The sequence below is a fragment of the Periplaneta americana genome, chromosome 14, assembly GCF_040183065.1.
Source record: "Periplaneta americana isolate PAMFEO1 chromosome 14, P.americana_PAMFEO1_priV1, whole genome shotgun sequence".
In the NCBI taxonomy this organism is placed as follows: Eukaryota; Metazoa; Arthropoda; class Insecta; order Blattodea; family Blattidae; genus Periplaneta; species Periplaneta americana.
This window is the reverse complement of record NC_091130.1, coordinates 95,084,623-95,111,621: the sequence shown is the minus strand read 5'-3', so window position 1 is coordinate 95,111,621 and position 26,999 is coordinate 95,084,623. Positions and strand designations below refer to the sequence as shown.

The window sequence follows — 26,999 nt, the reverse complement described above, 5'->3', positions numbered from 1 at the left end:
TAAATAATTCAAATTTTCATTTAATTTATAAAGGTAAATAATTCAAATTTATTTTATGAAGGTATGTTGAGGTTAATTTGTGACTAGCTGTTAGCATCGCCGGAAGCAGCCTTCGCACTTCAGCAGTGAATCGAGAGAGAGGATGTGATACAAAACGGAGTCGTGAGTGAACTGAGCAAATAATGATTGTTTACGTTAGACCTTGTTGATACCGTCCTCTTGGAGTTGGAATTAACACCCCCCACACACACGACATGGGATGCGCAGCTGCACTCTCGGTAATTAGTAGGAATGTATCATTTACAGTGGAAAGGTATATTATCGTTTGGAACACAGCTCTTTCAACTTGCAATTACATGTAATTAAGTTATGTTAAATTCAGATTAACTGAATCTGTTTCCACTTTTATACCGTGGGATGTATGGAATTCAGTCCATCTATGTAGAATTTGTTGTGAATTGTAATTAGGGCAAAGGTTGGTGAAACTATGATATGAGTAATATTGTGATAGTTCTTTTTGAGAATTTATTACAATTTAACTGAGCGAGAGGAAGATCGGTTTTTTGCGTCAATGTATTAAGGGAATGTTCGTGGACAAGTTGCTGCACAAAATCGGTTCTCCTCTCGCTCAGTAAAATTGTAATAGATTCTCAAAAAGAACTATCACATATTACTCGTATCACAGTATTACCGACCTTTGCCCTACTATGTTTACATTTCGTTAAAGATCCTTGCTGGTGTGAGGAACATTGAAGCTAGTAGCTGAATCTTTAGTAGCAAACAAAGTATAACGTACGGTACAGGAGGCACTAACAATAATATTGTTTTCTTCTTTTAGTTTCTTATATTGTTCCTCGAATATTCTTAAATTTAGTCGTCGTAATCGTCAGTTAAATATTCAATTAGTTTAATTTGTTACAAAATGGAGTTACCTACAATATAGTTATTCTTTTAAATAGAGTTTTCCTTTAAATTCTACATGTTATGGATAGATGGGAAGCGAAATATAGATGTTATCCAAAAATAAACAAATGAAACGACTTTTGAATACTGTAGATAAAAATAAATTATATGAGAGATTATGGAATTTCACATGGAATTATAATTACAAACTTAATGGAAAACATTTTTTAAAAGGCCTAATGAAAGGTGGAATGGGACCGCAATTCATGGTAGAAAGAACGTATTTTTTTTTTTTACCGATTTCTAGAATCATCTGGCTGTGATCTGCATACAGGAAAGCTTTAGTCATTAAAAGAACTCGAGTATATCTCAGAAAGTGCATTTTTTTATGTAAGTCCCCCTGGCATTTGTCTCACCAACATCAAATCTCTACGGAAACTTTCATATGTACGTTAAAGTAACCTCATAATATGCATTAGCGTTACATTCAGAAATCAATGGCAAATTCTTCTCAGCTGCGTCTTGCATTATAATCCTAGAAACGCGGAGCAGCTCCACATTTTATACAGTCAGGGAATGAAAGCTTCAAGTGCTAGAATAATTACTACTGGTGGACCACAGATTGCAATTTGGTGCTAAGAGTGATGTGATGAGATGAATATCACAGCGGATTCAGATCAGTAATGGTTGCTAACTTTTGACGCTTCTAAATCGACGAAGAATAGTAAAATGTTTCCGCACACTTTAAAATGTCTGATGGGCGTTTCTTAATTGCTGACTGTCGAAAAGTAATATTACGAAGACCCTTAACAAGGCAAACATTCCAGTTCTATTCTCACTAGCTTCTTCATCACTAGAGCCCGGATGTTAGGCAAAATGTCTTTTTTAAAATGAGTGTATGTGTTAAAGACCTATTAGAGATAAACACGTTTCCACACATTTGGGGACGATAGGCCCAATTTTTATATTGCATTTTTTTTGCCTATTTTAAAGTTAAATGCCCTTTTTTCAACCTTTTTACGTCGTTATTGTACATTTTCTATATTTGTAATGCATTTAAAATAAACCGCACGTAAATTATATAAAAAACAAAAAAGAACGTTTGTTACTAGACTTTAGCAAAGCTTTCGACACAGTTGACACGGATCTCCTTTTATGTAAACTAAAAAACTACAATCTTTCTAACAGTGCCGTTGCTTGGTTCGATTCCTACCTTCGCGAACGCCAACAGTGTGTATCAGCCTGTGGTCATTCTTCCAATTGGCGTACCGTCAAGGCCGGAATCCCTCAGAGCTCGGTTCTTGGGCCATTACTTTTTACGCTTTATATAAACGACGTAACAAAGATCTTAAAATATTCTAAACACCACCTATACGCTGACGACTTACAACTGTACATTCATTCCCGACCTTGTACAATCAATGACTCTGTGACCAGAATTAATGAAGATCTAGCATCTGTAACTCAATGGGCGCAAAAATTTGGACTCAGACTAAATCCAGGCAAATCAAAAGCTATAATAATGGGCCACCAACGAGCCTTAAACAAAATAGATCTAGCCACTATATCAAATACAAAAATAAATAATCCTACAATTACATATAGTAAGACAGTAAAAAATTCAGGGGTGTATTTAGATTGAAATTTAAATTTTCAAAGTTAAGTGACCTACATGTGTAAGAAATCTTTTTCCATAATTCATTCCCTCAGACACTTAACCAACATTTTACCTCTCAGCCTTAAAAAGAACCTGATCCAAACTTTAGTGATGCCCCACTTCGATTATTACGATTCTCTATTCACGAATCTAAATACTGATTTTGCCCATAGACTACAGCGTGTTCACAATATCTGCGTTCGTTTCGTTTGTAACATTAGAAAATTCGATCATGTAACACCGTCACTAGAACTGTTGTCTTGGAGTCCACTTAAAGAAAGAAGATTCTTCAACTCTCTCTTATTACTATTTAAAATCATCCAAACCTCCACACCCTTTTACCTAGCATCTCGTTTTGTTTACCTTTCACTACCTCGAACCCGGAACATGTATCTTCTCTCTATTCCTCTGCACAGAACATCCTTCTATTCATCATCTTTCAGTATATCTATTCCACGCCTCTGGAATTCTGTCCCTGACCATGTCAGAGACTGTCGGACAATATCAAAATTCAAATTTGAATTAAAAAATCATATTCTGATTCATGGAATTGCTTGTTGAACACCTCTCAGGTTGCGCAACTTCGCCTTAACCCATGACATATAGTAAATATTGTAACTATACTGTTGTAAAATTGACAATTAATATGCAATTTTTTATTATTATTATTATTATTATTATTATTATTATCAGTTATCACTAGCATCATTGCTACCTCTGCTTTCTTTCTTTTTTTCTTGTATTAGCTCGATGAGAGCTCTATAGTGTTCTTTTGACTCTGTTGACCCTCTACAGGGCTCTAACTTAATCTGTATTATTTTCATCAGTGTTTGTATTTTGTCAGATTAAATAAATAAATTATTATTATTATTATTATTATTATTATTATTATTATTATTATTATTATTATTATTATTGTTCAAACTAAAAATATATATTCACCTCACACAAATATTTGCTGATAATCTTATTCTCCAGCATTACGTATGTTTCCAAGAAGTCGTAAACTTTTCTCCCCTGCCGATTCCATATTTTGTCACTTAACAAAGATGTTTGAACAGTATAACCCTCAGTGCTGAGGTCACTTCGGGGTTTACCAGCGAAAAAAGGGGATGAGGGAAGTATAAACGTAATGAAATATTCTGTTCAGATTTTACGTAATTACCTGTACACCTAAATTTCCTTATATTCTATTTGATTACTAATAATTATAGAATAAAAGTACTTTCCCAAGAGTAGCTTCAATTTGAAAATAAAAATCGTAAATAGTGATAACGCAAATGTTTATTTTTATTTTATTTGTTTAGTATGCTGTGTCTTTTGGCAACCCTTACTGAAGGGCTGCTACCCTTGTGAGATTTATGTATAAGCAAGTCTCCAGGTCCCGTTACTGTTGTCGTTTGCACGCACAAGTCACGCGTACTTTGAAGTCTCTAATTCCTTCTCACGCCTCTCTTTTTGAGACAATACAGTCTGTTTTTTACGATCTCTGAAAGGAAGTAGAGACAGTCCTTCTGAAATAAGTTGTTTTAAGTTTGCTCCAATCACTTCAGTAGAAATAGAAAGGTCTTTTTCAACCATGAAAATCGTTGTCTCTGACAGACGCCTCACTATGACAGTTGACAACTTAAAAAAAAGCATCTTGTTGTGACATGTAACCAAGGAAAGTGAGTACCGTATGTGTTAGTTTATTAAGTATTTGTCTGTTTTTGTCTGTTTCCATGAATAATAAATGCCTAAACATCCGGACTCTATTCATCACTTTTGTGTGCTCAGTGTCTGGTAATTTCGCTTACGTACCACTGACTGAGCGCGTTTTAGCTCTGTTGTAAGGAGCTCGTCTCATCGAGGCAGCACTCAGGTTTTCATTCGAATCACTCTTGGGTGGCTAACTGGTTGGGATTTGTCGCTATTTTCACCAACTATGAAGTGAATGTGAGGTAGTCATGGTCATTCCTCTGTCTCAGGTCGCTCTTACGAGAGGGGGATGTACTACTACAATTTTCCCCAACCGTAAGGTGAATGTGAGATAATCTTTAGCTAATCCTCGGCCTCATCTCGCCAAATACAATCTCGCTATCACCAATCCCATCGACGCTAAATGACGTAGTGGTTGATACAGCTTCGTTTAATAACAAAGTTAAAACAAAAAGAGACTGGGCCTTTCTCGGGGATAAATGGCGCTCGGCGCGTGGTGCCGAGTTTATAAAAGCAAGAAGCTCTACTTCCATGCCCCAGACGCATCATGCTTATGCATACACAGATGTAGGCCTAGGTCTAATAATTAGTGACATTTGAACAGAGTTTATGTCGGAACAGGGACAGATTATGGACTTCAAAGATTCGGATTCAAAGTAAGATAAGACATGATTTTTCGTTTCGACATAACTTCCAGAAAGTCTGTGGGATCTACCCAGAAGCTGAAGTGTGATGTTGACTACATCATCTCTTTCTGTTGTCAAAGTCAAGAAGGATGAGAGCTCAGCCTCCCTACCTTCAATGCTATTCGTTACCTTTTACTCGGGTACTTAACTTCAATTTTTCTCATACCGAGCTCTAGATGCATAAACGGACTGCCTTAAGCGATTCAGGAGGCTGAAATTCTCGAGGTATGTTTCTTTTAATAAACTTTTATATCTATTCAAATTTTATTAATGTATTTAACGACCCTTGTTAACTACGAAGTTATTTATCATCAGTCAAATTGATGAGTGCGAAATGAGTGCCATGATTCGCCACGAATTACATACCTGTCATTCGTCTAACATTTGTGGAAAACTTATGGAAAAACCCAATCCGCCCAAACGGGATTCTAATCCACGCCTGAGCCACGTCTAGCTCCTGATTCCTAATCTATGTTAGTGTTCTTAATGTAATTTCATATTCTTTTCCCAGTGTAGAAATCAGGTGAATTAATTCCTTGATTTGTTCATTGTTCAAAAGCACTCCTTCCTTTGCCAACTTAAATTTATATGATTAGAATATAGGTAGTGGAAACTTCATAGAGCGCCCAGATTTTAACACCATATATTGAAGATCTGACTTCATATTATATAGTACATGAAATGGACACGTTCCACAAAACCCAAAAAGATTTAGCCTACTCATGCACAATCACATGGCTACCTGGAAAGAAGTGTTTATGGCATCGCAAAGCAAAAGTTGTTTAAATGTACCTTATTGCGTAAAGTTTATCTGTTTGCATTTATATCTTGTTTCAGTGTCGTCAGCTAATCACGTATGATATAAGAAAAGCAGTTCAGAAAATATATGCCAGAGAATTTTTTTCTTTCAAACATAGGATTCATTGTGTATATACCATTGCTATTGGTTCTCGTTTAGCTTTGAGTTCACCCATCGTTGTAAGAGACCTACAAATGCGTACATTTCAGTTGTGTTTTGGCCCTGTAGGGCCTATTTCTGTTGGTTAAATGGACTAAATTCTGCGGTTCATAAACAGCTTATTTTATTTGTAGAGTAAACAGTGTTTGAATGTTGTTATATTCAACAAATGGTTTCAAAGCTTTTGTAATTGAAGGAATATGTTTCTTTAAAAATCAGGTCATTGGATTTTGACAAAGTTTCATTATTCGTTTCTTCTATGTGTTGTATACATTGTCACTTTTGCTCGTATATTTAGAGTAGATTTTTAAAGAAAGAGGACTGCATAAACACAAAAGAGCGGATAATTTTTAAGGCTGTCATGATCATATCTTGAATATATCGTAGTTGTTCCTGCAGTAACTCCTATGTGACATATTTATCGATTTTCAGATTTTACTCTATTAAATAGCTTAAATAGTCATAGAGCAAATAATAAAAATCTCCTATATGTAATTATATTTCTTTGTTTCGAAAATGTAAGAATTCACAGTCTCCTATGTACGGCTGCTAAGATGATTAAATGTGTTTCTTCTTCCTACTGAAAAATTTTATATTTTACACATAGGAGTTATTGTAGGAAGAACGACGATATATATGTGCAAGTGAAATAATATTGCAGATTGAAAGGGACGATAGGGTACACTTCAATGAATAGAAAATCTATATTACGTTTTGTGATTAAATGCACATTTAATTAGAAAATTAATTCGTAAATTTTAGCAGTCTGCCGCTAACACACCCCTCTTCCTTCTTTCCGTAATACGGTTGTAAGAGATGAACGAACTCAGGTCTGTCTCCCTAGTTCAGGCATGTCAAAGTGAGTCGTAGATGGGATTTGCCATAGCTGTAGTTCTTTTCTACAGTGGCCATATGATTGACAGCTCAGCTGGGAGTTCGATTGCTCGAAGTTCAGTTGCTATTCTCTCGTTATAGTAAACATACTAAAAGCATAGGTTGCATCAGCTTCTTGTCTATGCAGATGACGTGAATATGTTAGGAGAAAATCCACAAACGATTAGGAAAAACACGGAAATTCTACTTGAAGCAAGTAAAACGATTGGTTTGGAAGTAAATCCCGAAAAGACAAAGTATATGATTATGTCTCGTGACCAGAATATTGTACGAAATGGAAATATAAAAATTGGAGATTTATCCTTCGAAGAGGTGGAAAAATTCTAATGTCTTGGATCAACAGTAACAAATATAAATGACACTCCGGAAGAAATTAAACGCAGAATAAATATGGGAAATGCATGTTATTATTCGGTTGAGAAGCTTTTATCATCGAGTCTACTGTCAAAAAATTTGAAAGTTAGAATTTATAAAACAGTTATATTACCGGTTGTTCTGTATGGTTGAGAGACTTGGACTCTCACTTGGAGAGAGGAACAGATATTACGAGTGTTTGAGAATAAGCTTCTTAGGAAAATGTTTGGGGCTAAGAAGGATGAAGTTACAGGAGAATGGAGAAAGTTACACAACGCAGGACTGCACGCATTGTATTCTTCACCTGACATAATTTATTAGGATCATTAAATCCAGACGTTTGAGATGGGCAGGGCATGTAGCACGTATGGGCGAATCCAGAAATGCATATAGAGTGATAGTTGGGACTCCGGAGGGAACAATACTTTTGGGGAGGCCTAGACGTAGATGGGAAGATAATATTATAATGGCTTTGAGGGAGGTAGGATATGATGGTAGGGACAGGATTAATCTTGCTCAGAATAGGGACCGATGGCGGGCTTATGTGAGGACGATAATGAACTTGCGGGTTCCTTAAAAGCCATTTGTAAGTAAGTAATGATTGTGTGATTTTAAATATAAACAGTATTACATAAATGCATGTATAGTAGCTGATTTCAGAGCCTTTTTCACTCCAGAGCACGATAAACTGGTAACTAAGACTTTCGTGGTTCGAATCCTGCCCGGGAAGGAAACTTTTTTTGTTCCTTATTAAAATTTATTCCCAATACTTTTTGATTGCAGCGTTATTTTACTACTTAATTAACTTATTATTCCCAGAACATGAATTTTACCAAATATCGAAAGTCTTAGTTACCAGTCTATCGTGCTCTGAAGTGAACAAGGCTCTGAAATCAGGTACAAGGGTCGGTCCGGTTTTTTTGCCACTATTGTACATTTTAATGCCACACATTATGTAATATATTAACGTTTCTATTAAGTTTTTGTCATGGGCCATTTTCAATTTAAGAGATAAAAATATATTTAAATTACTCATCCGTATTTTGTTTCCACCTCCCACTCAAGAAAATTTTTTAACTTCCACTTGCTGGGATTTTACGCGCTTCCTGGCCGAGAGCGGGCAGATAGTAGTGTGCAGTGATCTGTGCATTTCTATGTAAAATCTACCCTTATCACAATGTTTGTTAGCTTTTGGGATCACCATGACCACCACTGAAGATCAGTTTCCTTAGCAGAGAAAATATATAAAGCAGTGAAAAAGCAGCAACTATGATTTATATGTAAGTTTACTGGAAAATAAAAGGATTTTTTAATGCTACAAAAATCGATAAGAATTTTATAAAATGATTTTAATGAACCCCCCCCCCCGCAAAAAAAAAACACCGAAGTAAAGTGGTAAAAAATGCAATATAAAAATTATATAGTTTTTGTTGTAACATAAAATTAATTACTGTATTAAAGGGCATTGTTTTGAAGTTAAAAGAAAGATAATGACATTTGATCAACGTACGTCCCCTAATGATAACACAACACTTATCCCACAGCGTGTCCCTGCGATGACTGCGTTATCTAGGCCAGGAGTGTCCTTGGCAAAATATGAACATGAATTTTTTATTACATTTGGCCCTAATGTAATAAATTTTTGCGTAATGATACGAGCAAAATATAAATAAATAAATCACTGAATACTCGTGTCCACACCTGTGGAGTAACGGCCAGCGCGTCTGGCCGCGAAACCAGGTGGCCCGGGTTCGAATCCCGGTCGGGCAAGTTATCTAGTTGAGGTTTTCCGGGGTTTTCCCTCACGAGCAAATGCTGGGTAACTTTCGGTGCTGGACCCCGGACTCATTTCACCGGCATTATCACCTTCATTTCATTTTGACGCTAAATAATCTGAGATGTTGATACAGCGTCGTAAAATAACCCAATAAAAATGAATACTCGTATAATAACTCTTCTTTGGCACTCCGCAGCATGAAGGTTGTAGTTCACTTGAACCCAGCGGGTGGAGATAGCAGACGGATGCAGAAACGGATTCGTTTGTCTTTGTGAATGTCAGCTCTGACACGAAGTCTATAGTTTTACGTACTTAAACCTGTACCAAGAGCACTTTATTATAGAGTGCTTTACCTGTACCCATGGGCACAAGACACAAAACCCTCTGCCCTTTATTCTGCAGTTACTCGCTTTAAAGGTAACAACAGACGGGAATTTGCATCTCTGAGATTGAAAATGAGTCAATAAAAGTGATGTAAAGAGAAACGTTGACAAGGAGTGTAGAGTGTTGAGTGATGGATGGGAAATTTAATATTTTAAATAATAATAATAATAATAATAATAATTAATTATACCCCTACATGTCTTAGTTGTAAATCTGTTGTTTCTGTAGTAAAAGACTACAACGTGAGTCGCCATTATTATGACAAACAAGTACTTGTATGGCAAGTATACCAGTCAAAGTGGTTAAATTAAAAAGTAAATTCTCAAACCCGCAGAACTTGTTTAAACAGACAAATAAAGCATCCAAGTTTACAGTTAGAGCATCTTATTTATATTATCTCATAAAATAGGATGTGTATGAAAACCCTTCAGAGAGGGAGAGTTTTTAAAAGTGCTTTTGATTGCTGCCGCAGAAATAGTACGTCCAGAAGAGAGCAATCATTTTCAAATATCAGTCTCTCAAGAAATAGATTTGCTGAGTGCATCAGTAATATTTGAGGAAATTCAAAAGAGCAACTGATGGAAACTTGCAACCAGTTTTATTGCGTTTTGTAAAGCAGTCGACAAGACATGGTACAGCTAGCAATGTTTATTCGAAGTGTCGACAAAGACTTCACCGTAACTGAGGAACTGCTATAAGAACCTTTGAAACAGAATACTACAGTAAATTATATTTTCTCAGCTTTAGTAGCCTGCAAGACTTGATTGGAAGAAATTTGTATCATCACTGATGGTACTGCTTGTATGGTGAGCTCAAAAATGATGTTGCAGCTAAATTTAGAGAGAAATTAATGGGGTTGGAGGTGTCGGCTGAAAACTTGAGAGGTGTACATTATGTAATATATGAGGAAGCACTGTGTACAAAAACATTAACAATGAACATGTCATTCAAATTTTGATACAAATTCTCAATATTATTCGTTCTCCTATTAGTAACCGCCGCCTGTTTTATCACTTTTTTGGAGGATATTGGTGGACAGTAGACTACACAGAGCTACCGTATCATTGCAAAGTTAGGTGGTTTACTCGGGGCATAGTTTAAAAAAGATTTTATGAACCTAAAGACTTTATTGAAATAGGCCTATTCCTAGTTGCAATGAATAAGGAAATCAAAAAATTGCAAGTCCCACATAACTGATTTAGAATTTTTTGGTTGATATCACACAGCACTTCAAAAATAAATTTGCTACTTCAGAGAAAGAACCAAATTGTCACACAGCTCTATGATCATGTTCGAGCCTTTCAAAGCAAGCTTAGACTGTGGGAATATCAGATATCTAATAATAACTTTTGTTCACTTTCCATCATTAAAAAGCAACATTGAGAATTATGATATTATGTCCCTTATCAGCTATTATGTAACATTGATGCCAGGTCTCCGAAATGAATTTCATGAGAGATTTAAGGATTTCCAACATTTGTACTCTTCATTTTCTTTGTTATCTGTTCCCTTTACAATAAAGTTGATGTCGAAAGCATTAAGGAAGAAATGCAACTTGAAGTTATTGATTTCCAGTGTGACTCAGTCCTTCAAGAGGCTTTTGCAAATGTACCCTTACCTGAATTTTACTCAACATACTCAGGTGAAAAGTATTCCACAATAAAAATGAAAGCTGTTTAATTACTTTCAATGTTTGACAGCACAAATACCTCTTTGCGAACAGTTTTTCTCCATATTAAAGTTGAACAACACCAAATTATAAAGTCAGCTTACAGATGAACATTTAATCACTTATCGAGCTTGTAATAAAATAACATATATATATATATATATATATATATATATATATATATATATATATCAGTGGCGAAGCGTCCATAGACGCGCTGGAAGCGGCGCTTCCTCTTCTGCTTTGCAATACTGACGATTTTATTTCATTTATTTTTATTTTATGTTTTGTCAATAACATAATTCTCTCATTGCGGAATTGCGTCTATTTCCGTTAAATATGAATTTCGTTCGCGGAATGGAATCTAGAGTGAGACCGGTAAGTTAGCCGAGTAGCCACTTTTAACCTAGCCCACACTCCACTGCCCGCGTCTCCCTGCATTTCCACTATTCGCCACTGCTAACCACCCTCACTTCTCCACTGCCCGCGTCTGCCTGCTTGGAGACTTGGGGACGCTACACCAAGCAGAGAGTCCCCATTCGCAGTGGCCAGTTCACGTGTTGGTGCTATGTAAAGTGTTATTTTTCATGATTATTTAGATGTTTGCGTGTTGAAGTGAAGAACTTTATATTAATATGATTTCACCTGTTCCATCCATATCCTAGTATTGACTGAAGTTCTTCTGAATTCATGTTGTGAGTGATCATAGTGTTGTTTGATATGGAGGCAGGAAGCTCAGATGTCGGCCGCGTGCTTCCAGCATGTAACAGTAACTCACTTCCCCGTCTCACTTCGCCTTCCACTCCCTGCTGTTCGGTTGACCATCTTATTGAGCAGAAGAGTTTCAGTTCATTATGTTACCAAGATAAAGTGAATATTATTCAAAGTGGTAGGCCCTTAGGTAATCTTAAGCTAGAAATTCAACAAAAAGGACGTAAAGTATTTACGCGCCACTTTAATATGAAAATGTACGATTCAACATCGTGGTTATGTGGTTGTAGTAAATTACAAAAGTTGTTTTGCTGGCCCTGTCTATTGTTTTCCAATGAGAAAATTGTTTGGTCTAAAGCAGGTTTCGATGACCTGACTAATTTTCATAAAGCTCAAAAAAGACATACACTTTCTCAAAGTCATATACAAGCTCAAATCCAGTTAAAACAGTTCGGAAAAGTACGAATAGAATGTAGCTTGAATGAACACTTACGTTCGTCAATTGAAGCCCACAACGAAACTGTTAGAAAAAACAGGAGATTAGTTACTCATTTTATTAAAGTTGCGTGTTTCTTGGGGAAACAAGAACTAGCTTTTCGCGGCCACGATGAGTCAGCAAACTCTATAAATAGGGGAAATTATGTTGAATTATTACACGAAAGGGCAGAGATGGATCCCGAACTACAAGCTCATTTAAATAATTCAACAGTTTTTTCAGGATTGTCAAGTGATATTCAGAATGACATCATATCATCCATTTCAGAATACATGTATCGAGAAATTAAGAAAGATGTAAGTCAAGCCCCCCTTTGTCGCTGTTATCTTGGATGAAACGACAGATATCAGTACAAAATCACAACTGTCGACCGTAATTCGGTATGTAAACATTGACGGTAGTATTGAGGAAAGATTTCTAGGTTTTAGGAACATAAGTGAGGACCGTTCCGCGAATGCCCTAGCTCAGCATGTTTTCAATACTTTGATGGACTTTGATTGCGAGAAAAAGTTAGTCGCTCAGACTTACGATGGAGCAGCCGTTATGGCAGGACAACACAGCGGGCTTCAAGTTCGGGTGCGCGAAAAATGTCCCCAAGCAATTTTTGTGCATTGCTACGCCCATAGATTGAACTTGGTTCTATCACAAGCTGTTAGTTACATCAAACAGTGTAAGATATTTTTCATCACTCTCACAGGTTTCGGGACATTCTTTTCCAAATCTACAAAGAGGACAGAAGCACTAGATACTGAAATAAGAAAACGTTTCCCAGTTTAGCTCCCACAAGATGGAACTATAACCGCAGGCTTCTAGAAACAATGTATGAATACAAAATTGAATTACGCGATTTATTTATGTCCATAAATGAAAATTCCGACAAATGGGATTCTGATACGATTATTTCAGCTGCAGGCCTGCTTTCAAAATTGCAAGACTTTGATTTCAACTTCCTTCTTGTAGTATTCGCTTCAATTTTCCCCCACTCTGATGCACTCTTTCAAGTTCTTCAAAAAAAATTCTTGATATTAGTTTCTGCATAAAGAGCATTGATAACTTCACTGCTCATCTTACACGGCTCAGAGAAGATTTCGACTCTATATGGTGTAAAACTGAAATTGTCACCTCTCAGTTAGAAAGTGACTTGCTGCCCACAAACCGCACAAAGAGAGCTAGACTAGAAAATGTTTCAGGCGATGATAGGAAATCTTCATATAGAAGATTGTTTTTCGAAATAATTGATATTATGAACGCTAACATTAACAACAGATTCAGTGACATTTCCAAGCTAAAGTTCCTCCCTCTTTTAGATGTCAGAAATTTTCACAATTTTGAAAAAAAGTTTCCGGAAGATGAACTTTCAAATCTAAAAGAGAGTTGTGGTAACTTCTTTGACTTCCCTAAATTGAGAAGTAAGCTATCTGTACTGTATAAAGAACCACATATGCACAAAGAGAGTATCGTTGAATTGTATAGGTACTTAATAAATTCTGATCTTACGGATGTACTCCCAGAAGTATATAGACTTGCCCAACTCATTATAACCATCCCAGCATCTAGCGCTTCTGCTGAAAGATCTTTTTCAACGCTGAAGCGCATAAAGACATATCTCCGAAACTCTCAAGGTCAAGATAGATTGTCTCACTTGCTCTTCTTAGCATTGAGAAGGCTTTGCTTGCAAAACTTCGGAGAATACCGACATTTAATGATGACGTCATAGATATCTTCGCCAGCAAAAGTCGGAGGATTGAACTCAACTTCAAAAAATAAGGTAAGGATTTTCAGGTTTTATAAAAATGTTAACATAATTCAGAAAGCAATTAAATTTATATAATTTATGGCAAAAGTTGAAAAAGACCCTTCTATAGACGAGCTTCCCCTACTCTTGGACCCACGCCTCGCCACTGATATATATATAAAATTTTTAATACAATATAATAGGCCTGTAATTCCACACTTAAATTTTCTTGTTTCGATCGGTGGCTCGCTGTGCTCTGTTGATTAAGTTATATGGCCCATACACCACTTTGAGTTTGACATCGCTGATCTAGGCCATCATTGAAAAAGCCATAGGAACATTTGTGGTGGACAAGGTTATACATAGTTGGAGTTTTTATCGAGGTTCTCCCTTTCCTCATTGTTAGACATTACCACAATTTTATTCTAGTCGTCTACATTACATTCTCTTAGCTGTACTTAGCATTTTTCTGATTACTCGTTGGGGGCGTGCAAAGGTGGCTGTTTTACTGAATGGGGGGCTGCCTGCATGAAACCTGCAGGCGCAGCGAACATTATAGCAGTACATTCGACTTGTGTGGGCTAGCGTAATAGGTAAATAGTTAACTTCTCCCTCTTTAAAATGATGATAGTAGTAGTATACTATAGTATAGTAGTGCCACATATATACGTCATTGATGTTATCCTTTTTTTTTTTTTTTTTTCTTGTTGATATTTCTCCGGATGGCAGGCAAAAGGTTAAGTCATTACTTTCTGTGATATAAGATTTCCTTCGTTAAACCCCTTTCCTAAGAGAGATCGTAAAACCAGTGACGAAAACAAGAAAATCATGAAATAGCCGAATCATGTCACTTTCTGGTTTTACAGCAGTTGTTTAAGGAGTTAGGTACAGCTTACAGCAGTAACATTTTGGAAATATTCAACATTTTTTTCCTCTATTACTGTATCTTGTACAATAACGAAAATTAGTATGTGTGAAACACTGTCCTTCTGCTATATTAAAAAAATATTTTTACGATTAAAAAAATTATTTACATTTTTGTTTTCAAAATTCAGTTCACTGTGCACTGATGAAGCGTTTCCCATATAACTCGAAAACTATCCAACATTCTATGATGAAATTTTTTGTGTGTATTTGTGCATGCCATATCTACAATATGATGCAAAATCACTTCCCTGCCTTTCATAGGTTGTCTGATAAAAAAATAAAGTTTGAAAAATGGTCAAATATGAGTATTTTCTTCTAACACAAAATAAAAAAAACGTTATTTATTAAGGAATACAGTTGAAAGAGCATGATATTGTAAACATGAGTTTCAGCAATAAAATAAAAGAGAGAGAGAACATGAAAAATTTTACAAGTTTATGAGTTATGAGGGAAATTCTTCATCACTTCACAGTGAACTGCCACCATTTTGAATTTTGAAAATATATAATTTTTTTTAAATCGTAAAAATATTTTTTTCATATACCAGAAGGACAGTGTTTTACACATACCAATTTTCATTATCGTACAAGATATAGTAATGGAGAAAAAATGTTGAATATTTCCAAAAAATTTACTGCCGTAAGCTGTACCTAATCCCTTAAATCTTTGAAAATTCTTCCTGTAAATTTTGCATAAAGTGACCTAAGCTCTTTTCCCGCCCACGAGAGATTTAGTACTTGCTTGGGAGTTCTCTGAAAGCTTCTGTACACTGTGATGCTTGTGCATTTAACAGATTATACTCATTCTCCTCAAATTTCTGTTTGTGTCTGTTTTGTCTGAGATCTCGCTGTCCAATTTTGAATCCCAGAAGATCATTTTGTTTGTTCTGTGTTGTCTGAAGAAAAAAAAAGGTACCTGCGGATCATTTTCTGACCAATTCTGTAATTACATGTTTACCACCACCATTTAGAGCAGTGGTTCCCAAACCGGGGTCGAGACCCTCAGGGGTGGGCTTGTAGAGAGCTGAGGGGTGTTGCGAGATGTTTTACAAAATAAAACATCAACAACATTTAACATGAGAATAGAAAAAAATTCAGTAGGTACACACCAAAGTAAAAGTTGTTGTTTGGGACTGTGCAAACTTAACTGCATGTTAGGAAAAACAAACTCGGTATTTGTCGCATCATACTTTGCTAAATTTTCCATGAGTTTATTAATGCACTGGAATCCTTTACATTCCTTCCTCACCACCCAAGTGATGTCGACCAGAAATCAAGTTTCTTTACTTGACCTGGCTGTTATTATTTTAACATCTTGGCGTTATAAACTTCTATTCAAAACGTTAAATGTTCGAAAATATCAGCAAAGTAGGCTACTAGAATTGATGTCCATTTATTATTGTGATTTGTTTCCCTTCCTTAGTGATCGGATGTGTTTATCTTTCTTGTGTTTGTTTTGTAACGTGAATCGGGTAAGAGTTACTGAAAACAGCCGGAACATATCGGACAGACGGCTCAGTTCTAAAGATTTATGATGATGATGATTTTTAGTAGGTTATTTTACGACGCTGTGTCAACATCTGAGGTTATTTAGCGTCTGAATGAGATGAAGGTGATTATGCCGGTGAAATGAGTCCGGGATCCAGCACCGATAGTTACCCAGCATTTGCTCATATTGGATTGAGGGGAATACCCCGGAAAAGCCTCAACCATGTAACTAGTCCCGACCGGGATTCGAATCCGGGTCACCTGATTTCGCGGCCAGACGCGCTATCCGTTACTCCACAGGTGTGGATATGATGATGATTATTATTATTATTATTATTATTATTATTATTATTATTATTATTATATACATGTCGATTTAGTGAAATGACTATTAAAAGTTTAATAAGTTTTTCTTTTGTTTCAGGTAAGCCAGAAAGTCCTTCCCTTTCCTGTAGTTAAATGAAACAGAAGGTAAGGTAAACTGTGAATGTTGTACTGAAGGTTTATTTTACTGGTAGGAAATTGAAACATATAATTTGATGAATTCTCTTTAAGTTGGTAACAAACCTAAACATTTAAACCAATGAAATGGGAGGCAATTTAATAACAAAATTCCAGTACGATTCATGGTAATTGAGAGCGACGTGTTTGATCTTTCTGCAAATGGATTGTTTTCACTCTTCCATGAATTTTACTGTAGTTAAATCATTTTTTTCTTATTTTCTGTCTTTTGTTGCATGATATTTGAATTTTAGTTCTCACTGCTGTCGTAAATTGGTTTTAGTTTTTCTTGTTTATGGTTACAAATTAATATAACTCTTATTTTTATTCATGTCCATTTTCATCAGTATTTTAATTGTTATGTGTTTATAACTTCGTGTGTTTGATCCATTTATTATGTATTAGGTCTATATTGAAGAATTATATCTGATAGCTATTTTACGCTTTTCTTTTTTTCGTAAAGATAATGACGTCTAAAATATTGATGGCTTGATTTGAGATTTTACTTACGGGTATGCACTGAAGTATAAACTACTGTTTATTCTGTGTTGTTATACATAAGTTGTATGGACTTGGGATGCATCGTATTAAAGGGCATCCGAGGTTTTCTGATCCAGTCGCTTTTAAAAATTATGTATATTCTGAGAGAAACATAATGAAAGGTACTATATTTTACATTTTGGAACTCTAAATTCTGCAGTGCCTGGTGACATGTCAGTTTCCACAAACTTTTTTTGATAATTTATTGACAACTTACGGAACATCTGCTCGCTTGGAAAAAGATACATAAGTATTTCTCCCATTACAATAATTCATACAGAAAAAAATCAAATCGACATAAACCAGTGTAAGTTGTCAATAAATTATCAAAAAAGGCTTGTGGAAACTGACTTATGTCATTTTCCCAGGCACTGCAGAATTGATACTTCGAGAATACATTTTATTAAGATGTAGGCGGTGTTTCGTATAGTCTGTTTTGTCATTTTCTATTGAGAAGAGAAAATGGGATGGTCACATCGTCTCAGAGTGACAAAATGTACTCGAAAACGATGTCATATCTTGGTGTTATCTGATGCAAGTAAAATAGGGAATTTTTCTTGCGTCATTGCACTTGTAAGAAAAAACAAAATGACAAATTGAAAGTGATTATTTATTTATTTTCCTCCTTTCGTAACGATTTCTAATTTTACATACAATAATAGGTTCACAGCGGCTGTTGAAATAATGTTTTATACAATTCCGATTTATGTCTTTGCTACTCTATCTCGTCTTCAGAGTAAGAAAACTTATCTTTTGAATTGAATGGGATGCAGTGTGTGGATGTGTATGTATGTTTGTGTGAGTAACCCTCGTATTTATCGACATATTATTACAGTAAAGTTTGAATTATATGTAGTTATATCTAATAATCAGTACAATAGATACAGTTTTGCTGTATTTATTGTTTCTTTTCTGTGCTTTGTTCTTTCTTTTTTTTTTTGTGTGTTCATAGTAAGCTGCTCAGTGAAATAAAAGAAGTGACAGTATCGGTAGTCAATATCTCAATAATTGTTAATACTGTCATCATTTATCTTCCAAAAAATTTTTCTCTAAGAATTTTTAAACAGAAATTTGGATTGTCGTAAAAGTAATTTTTTGTATCAGAGTGGCCATCCCATAACCTCTTCGTTCTGTGTTTGAAGACTTACCTCTAACGAGAGTGAGAATTCCTAGCGGCATTACGAGAACAGCGACCATAAGATCCGTTATGGCTAGCGACATAAGGAAGTAGTTGGTAACATTTTGGAGTCTCCTTTCCCAAGTGATGGCCAGACACACTAATATATTTCCAGCTGCCGTGCCCAGCACTAATGCGAGCGCTAATAATGCCCACCAATTATTTATAGTCGTAGCATCTTGAGCACTAATACTTGAGACGTTGACACTAACATTCACACTCCACTGGTACACTACGTTGTTGTTAACACTAGCACCATATTTGTTAATTTTGCCTGTACTTGAAGAGACAATTTCGTAGTCCCTGGTAATGAGGCTGTATAAAAATACTTCGTTCATTGTGCACTTACAGTTTGTTTTTGTGTCTTTTCCACGTCATTATTTTGCTGTAAGGAGCATATACAAGTGAAACAGCTGATTAATATATTGCATAATATCTTATATTTTTCACTGGGAGGATTGGTATAAGTGTTTCAAGTATTACCAGTTCGTAATTATTATTGTCGAGGTAATAATTGTAAATGTAAAAATTTAGTATCGGCATTTAAAACTATGTTGACTGGAAGTTGAATATTATACTTAAATATTTTGGAAGTTTTATGTCTATATGTGTATGCATTTTCTAAAATAATTTTTGTTGGAAGTACTCTGACGGTTTTGATTGTGCTTTATTCTTTTTTGCCAGTCAGTTCCACATGTATATTGTTCCTCTGAAAAGCTATTCACATTTACTGATTGCATGAATTAAAATGTAACCTGAAGTAGCGTGTTATATCTGAACGACTTCCTTTTGAAAAATACGGGTTGCTTTTATGTAAAATGTGTCTTGAAAGCAGGTGAAATTAAAATTGTCGAGGCGATGCCTTTGGCGACTCGGTGCACAGTTTGTGTGAAGGCGGTTTCGATATTTCTTCTTTCCATCCGACACTGAGTTGTTGAGTAGAAGTGGGGGTGTTTGTGTTTGAGCGTCGTACGGTGTCACGGCGCCTGTGCGATTCAGGCGCTTGCGTTGTTTCCCCCCACACCCCTAACGAGGAGGTTTGTGGGGTGGTTTCACTATCTGCCTGGATGCTTGTTTCTATGAATAACGCGTCACATAATATACTGTCGCTGTTTTAGTAATTCAAATTATATTTATCTGTTCACATTTTTTCTCAGAACAGCATTGTGTTAAGTGTAAGTAGGTCTAATTAGCTTATCTGCAGTAGAGATTCCATTAACTAATTAAATTTGATAAATGAGAGGCCATATTGTACAGCAAATGAAACTAAGGTGGTCACGTCACGTTCATATCATTCCATTGTGCATTACAATGTCTGTGGCTCAAATACTGAATTCTAATTCAGTGGACCCTCCTGAGAAAGATGGAGGTATTGTCTCCGTTATTGAAGAAATAGAGTACATTCCTTCTTTTGTTTGTTATATATTAAATTATATTTCAAAACTCTATCGACTCGCGAAATCTTTTCACAAAGCTCTGAATTCAGCCAACCGCTTATAAATTTTCATATTATTATTTATTTATTTATTTATTTATTTATTTATTTATTTATTTATTTCATTCCTAAGACTGTACAATGCAGCATAGGAAAATGTCATGTTAAAAAAACATTTAAATACTTACAAATGGCTTTTAAGGAACTCGCAAGTTCATTGCTGTCCTCACATAAGCCCGCCATCGGTCCCTATCCTGAGCAAGATCAATCCAGTCTCTACCATCATATGCCACCTCCCTCAAATCCATTTTAATATTATCCTCCCATCTACACCTCGGCCTCCCCAAAGGTCTTTTTCCATCAGACCTCCCAAATAACACTCTATATGGATTTCTGGATTCGCCCATACGTGCTACATGCCCTGCCCATCTCAAACGTCTGGATTTAATGTTCCTAATTATGTCAGGTTGAGAACACAATGCGTGCAGTTCTGCGTTGTGTAACTTTCTCCATTCTCCTGTAACTTCATCCCTCTTAGCCCCAAATATTTTCCTAAGCACCTTATTCTCAAAGACCCTTAATCTCTGTTCCTCTCTCAAAGTGAGAGTCCAGGTCACAACCATACAGAACAACCGGTAATATAACTGTTTTATAAATACTAACTTTTAGATTTTTTGACAGCAGACTAGATGATAAAAGTTTCTCAACCGAATAATAACAGGCATTTCCCATATTTATTCTGCGTTTAATTTCCTCCCGAGTGTCATTCATATTTGTTACTGTTGCCCCAAGATATTTGAATTTTTCCACCTCTTTGAAGGATAAATCTCCAATTTTTATATTTCCATTTCATTCAATATTCTGGTCACGAGACATAATCATATACTTTGTCTTTTCAGGGTTCACTTCCAAACCTATCGCTTTACTTGCTTCAAATAAAATTTCCGTATTTTCCCTAATCGTTCGTGGATTTTCTCCTAACATATTCACGTCATCCGCATAGACCAGAAGCTGATGCAACCCGTTCAATTCCAAACCCTGTCTGTTATCCTGAACTTTCCTAATGGCATATTCTAGAGCGAACATTTAAATACTAGTGCTAAGAAAATAGATTTACAAGTAGGCAATAAGATACATAAGATTCATAGTTAACATAAAAAAAATAATCACATTTTATAATATTATATGGACAATTCTCCTTAAAAGGTACACAGCTACATAAAGTTAAAATACTTTCCAATATTATATAATAAGAAGTTTATTAATTTATTTTTAATTTCTTTCTTCAAGCTTAAATGTGTAATATTATCTGGTAAAACATTACATAACTTTTTACAAATCTCTACAAAGCTGCTATTAGTAGTAGTGTAGTTACATTGTCCTTTTCTTAAATAATTTTGTGCCTAGTTGAATAGTTATGCATTGAGCTATTTGTAATAAAATTATTAATATTTGTTTGTACATACATTAAACAACTTAAAATATACAACGATGGTACAGTTAAAATTTCAAGTCTACGAAATAAAGGATTACAATGAGTACGGTTATCAACATTACAAATTATTCTTACTGCCCTCTTTTGTAGTTTCAGTAACTTTATTATATTAGGATCATTACCCCAAACTATTATTCCATACGTCAGATGGCTATGGATATAAGCGTAGTATACGGATTTAAGCACTTCAACATTAACACTTGGTTTTTAATTTCCCTAACATAAAAATACCTTTGTTGAGTTTTTTAGATATTATGTCAATTTGACAGTCCCATTTAAGTGTAGGTTGTATGTGCACTCCTAAAAATTTGACAGATTCTTAGAAGCCATGCTTATAATTTTATACCAGATTTTTATTTGTTAATTACAGTCAAATCTTTAAGTTTTAAATTAACCTAAAGTTAATATAGTAAGTTGTGATAGGCAGTTGGATTAGCGTCGTGCATTACAGGCTCTGTATTCCGTTCATGTTAGTCAAGTATGGCGAAGTTCGATATTCGCCGATGTTCGCTCTACAAAAGTAGGTCAGTCATGATTGTTCCACCTTATTATAAAAATATTCGCTGTCCTACACTCCCACCCCTTCATGTTTCAACCGCTGAAGGATTTTATCCCAGATCTTGCGATTACTTTCTCGTCTGAAATAAGACGAAGTTTGTAATGTATTGGTTGCCTTTCTCTTGTTCCAGATCTCTAGATTGGGTACCCCACCAAAAATAATGCAATAGCGCATAAAATTTAGAAACTATATAAGAACAAGTTCAAATGGTTATATTTTTATTTAAGAAATTAAAATTGGTATTAAACAAGTATCTTGTTTAGTCAACACCAATAAGGCATCACTCATGAGGAAAATCTTCATTGTGATCATAATATATGTGTTATGTTCCAACACCTCAGCAAACAGCTGGATAAGAAATCACCCTCTCGGAATGGATAGATGCCCTTAAAATGGTAGCTATGTCGCTCCGGTCCGAACTGTACCGGGTAGAAGTCGGGATGGTACCCGCTGTAGGCGCTGTCTCAGCGAGATTGAAACTCTTCCCCATACCCTTGGCTTCTGTCCCTATAGTGAGGCCCTTCGCAACTTCCGTCACCATGCTGGCCTAGGCATGAAGGAAGTAGGGTTTACAGTCCATCAAGAGGTGCAGGGACTAGCCACAGAAGGAAGTGTTTGGCGTACTGATATCATTGCCATTAAGAACAACTCGGCATACATTCTCGATCCCACCATCAGATTTGAGACACATGCAGATCAACCGCATGAGGTGGACAGTGAAAAGAAACGCATCTATGAAGAAACAATCCCGTTCTATAAAGATAAATATAGCCTGTCCCACATTGATGTAATATTGTAATAGGTCTGATGGTGGGAGCACGAGATACCATACTCTCCTCCTTTGCCAACAAATGTAAAAGCCTAGGGCTAATATACAGCATTGTGAAGAAAATAGCCATTAGTGCCGTCAAAGGATCGGTTCAGATATTGAGAAATCACTTGTATGGAAGTGATAATGGAGGTTTCAAGTTAGGCTATTGATTGGTGTAGATATCAATGTCAACAAATCCGCAGCTATTTTCTCGCGGTATATGGCACTCAAATCATTCTAACATATCTGATGATACTACTATCCCTTTCTTAACTGCAAATGAGCACAAACGCTACTCAGATGGTAAATTTTTCTGACGTTTTGTATATTCGATTCCCTAACCCTTTCAAATGTAAATCATTTTACCTTTTAGGTGTGTTTCCAAATTATATGTAATACGCTTTGTCAAATCTGGCAACCTTTTCATAAGGGAAGCTTAATATATTATTATTATTATTATTATTATTATTATTATTATTATTATTATTAGGCCTATTATTATTATTAGGCCTATTATTATTATTATTATTATTATTATTATTATTATTATATTTAAACAGTCGCATATAGGTAAACTTGACATGGCCTACTCAGAATTCTAAAACAACAAACATAACAACATTCTTATATTTTAAATTTAAATTGGTACCGTCATTTCCCATAACTATGGTCCTGGAACACAACTGTGGTCCACGCTACAACTATTCAAATAACATTCTAGAAGTAACATGGACCGTGGGTGGATAGCTGCAGTGTTTTGACTTCAAACTATAGTACAGAAAAAATATACTACATTATGGAGTACAAAATTTTAATGGTTGTATCTTGGACCATAGTTGTATTCCAGGACCATAGTTATTAGAAATGACGTACTGAAAATTACTGCTTTATATTAGAGTCATCCCATGTCAAACCGAACACCTATGATACATTACAACTTAATATTTGCTCCAATTTTTTATGCATTCCCTAGATTAAGTTAAATAACCCTTTTGTGTTTTTTTTTTCGGGTGAACACAATTATTTAGTCATTTATTAAATTTTTTTTTCAGTGAATTTGCGTGCAGCTTATTATGAACACCGTTATTCCAAGATTCTATAAATCATAGACATTCCGTGTAAGTGCAAGAATTGGATTACTATAGCTATACTATTTTCTAAGTTTGAATCAAAACACAAAATGGGCCTCTTTTAGGGAGTTATATTTTTAAAATGTGTTTTTATATAGCAGGAATTTACTTTTAATAGATTAAAAAAATATATTCTTTGAAATGTTTTACGTAGAACTGCGCTGGTACCAGAATGGTATTCGAATAAGAAGTAACTGTAAAAATAATTTACTGATGGTGTGTTCGGGGCGGAAGGTTCGGATTGAGTGAAAACTGCTTGTCTGAGCGGGAGAAAATGACGAGGAGGCTACTTTTCAGCGAAAGGCGCGTTATCTTTGGTGAGGTGTTACATATAACCTCTACGGTTATTACGGTGCCATTATGCATACCTATTACCCTAGATCATAAATACCCAGATTGCTCGTCCTTAGAGGCTTTGAAGGTAACAACTTTTGTCAGGTTTACTATGCTGCCATCTAGTTGTTACATAAGGAGTCACTTCATAACTCCCATTTGAATTGCATTAGCGACTGTACTTCCAACTCATGTTCGTTTACGGCGGACGGGTGGCGATCCTGGCTGTTCTCTTCAAAGTGATACCGATTTTAACATAGGGATGAGCAATCTGTTATATATATATATGATCTAGGCTACTACTACTTATAAAATACAAAGTTGAGTAAGACGCAATTAAGACACGTGTTTTAAAAAGTAAAATAAAAGAAGCAGGGCGCTCCCAGGTTGCAGAAAAAAGTACCAAGGCGGCGTTCTGGCTCGCTCTGGCACGACTGCACCCTTGTGAACAAGTTAAAGTAGTACGAGGCACTTAACAACTGCACTCTTTTGTTTCAGTATCAGTATCTCGGGCCATAATAAGACAACTATTGATTTCAAAGCGAGAAGCGAGTGGTGGACATTTAAAATTATTTAACTGATCAGTAGAGACCGAATTTTTATGTAATTACATATTATATTCCTTTCAACCTAACCATATATAAATAACAAATCTTTGCGGATCCTGTAATTACCATTAATATATTAAAATTTGATACTACATATTTTTACATATTTACCCCACATTAGGCCTACATATTATGGTTTGGTATTACATAAATCTACATATTTAGGACTTTTATTCATTTTTACTTCTCTAAACGGAAAAAAAAAGACTTCTGCTGGGAAAGTTTAGGCCTACAATTTGAAATACACAGATTTAAAAAGCCTTTTTACCTACCAGAGAAAATATATATTTCGGGACGGAACATAACGTCCTTAGTTCCAGAGAGTAATAGAACACTCAGAAAGTAGTGTTGTCTTAATGCAGTGGAGTGGGACGAGGGCGACATGATTTGTCTCGAACTATAAATTGTTCTGCACACGTCTTAACTAGTCGTTCCCATGCAATTTGCAACCTTTCCCATTCTCTTCCTATTCCTTCCAGGGAAAACCCGTGTCAAGTCTGACATGAGCCGCAATAGAGTAGCCGACTTTTGAAAAGAAGCTGTAAAGGAACAAACTGGAAAGATGTTGAAAGATTAAAATAAATAGTTCTCAGGTTATTGCTTGACCTCTTTACATTAAATTTAGTAGACCTATATGGAAATGAGATTTCCCGAGCAATTAGAAAGTATGGTTCTCGGCTGGAATAATCCAACCCTTCTGAATGAGACAGGAATGTCACTTTTCAAACAACAGTTTGTAAATACTGTACCTATACTTTGAGGTTTTAGTAGGTATTTTGTTTCTTACAGGGAGCAGCTAAACTGCATGTGTCCCACATCTCTTATTTTCTCCTAATCCAGTAAAGCGAAACAGTGCTTGCAATACTGTTGTGTCATTCATTTCACTTAGTTCTCTAGTTTTGGTACTTACAGTATAAAGTGCAAGTGAGTTTATCTACTGTTTTTAACTAACTAAAATGGCCGCTGTATCTTCAACCCTAACGACAAAAATAAAATCATGGATTGCGATGGATTCAGTACTGATGGAAAAATAGTAATGTGTCAAGTGTGCGGTAAAAAAGTCGGGTGATCTATGAAATCACAACTGGAGAGTCTTACCTATCCTATACTTGCCAGATATTGATATTAATTATTTTCATGATTTTACATATTTTGGTACATATTCAGTTTATTTTTCTTACATAAATATGTACATATTTCACACCTTGATATTACATAAAAATCCGGTCCCTACTGATCAGTGATTATAATTTTGAAAGCCGTATGGCGTAAAAGTAGTGACTATATTTATTAAAAATTGTAGCTGTATTTTAACGAATGATTATAATGTTAATTAAATATAAAGTGGTATGTTGAGTTCGTGTAAAATAAGGTGATGAACGTGGTAGTAGTTTAACTCCTGGGAATATCGCGACTGTTTCTAATTTACTATTGGGAATTGTTGTTCTTGTGTTGTGTCTATTATTTCATGGTAAATAGGGTCCCATTCGGCATTTGCCTTTAACCAAAAATTAGTTAAATTCAGTCGAGGAAACCCACGGAAAGAACCTCGGCTGGATTGCTCCACACCGGGGCTAGAACCCGGTTCTCCCGAATGCGAGTAGAATGCGTTACCATTGAGCCATCTCGCTCGGTTTCAAAGTGTTTCATAATAACCGTGTTCTTCACGTTTTCGTCCATAGGAAGCTGATTTTCTTCAGAATGTCGTAAAGGGTGTCAAAGTACTCGATTTGATTGTTAATTCCCAGAAATTATTGTTATTATTATTATTATTATTATTATTATTATTATTATTATTATTATTATTGTTTTATGAACGGTTCGATACGGTCTCGTACAATTTAAAACTTTATTTACCCGCGAATAGAACTATTAACTTCGTAGCAAGTGTCTGCCATATAGACTGACTAATAGAGTCTTGCAAAACCGGTTACAAGAGATGGGAAGAGACATATTGCTCCTGAACGCTTGGCGCTATAGACAGTATGCGAAGCTCTTCTGTCTCGCGGAGTAGTCCAATATTCGGTTTGACGAATGTCCGAGTCTCACTCGGTTGGACGGCTCTGGATCACGA

At 35.5% G+C, this 26,999-nt stretch overlaps 1 protein-coding gene across 1 annotated transcript in view; it reads right to left on the bottom strand.

Annotated features, from left to right (window-relative positions):
- Window positions 1–19,506, bottom strand: part of 5-HT2B (5-hydroxytryptamine receptor 2B) — a 123,709-nt gene extending 104,203 nt beyond the window's left edge. Inside the window, exon 1 of the mRNA XM_069845776.1 lies at window positions 18,526–19,506. Within this exon, the coding sequence (XP_069701877.1) occupies window positions 18,526–18,892 (367 nt within the window). The 5' untranslated portion in view covers window positions 18,893–19,506. The remainder of the gene's footprint in view (window positions 1–18,525) is intronic.
- Window positions 19,507–26,999: the final 7,493 nt, after the last annotated feature.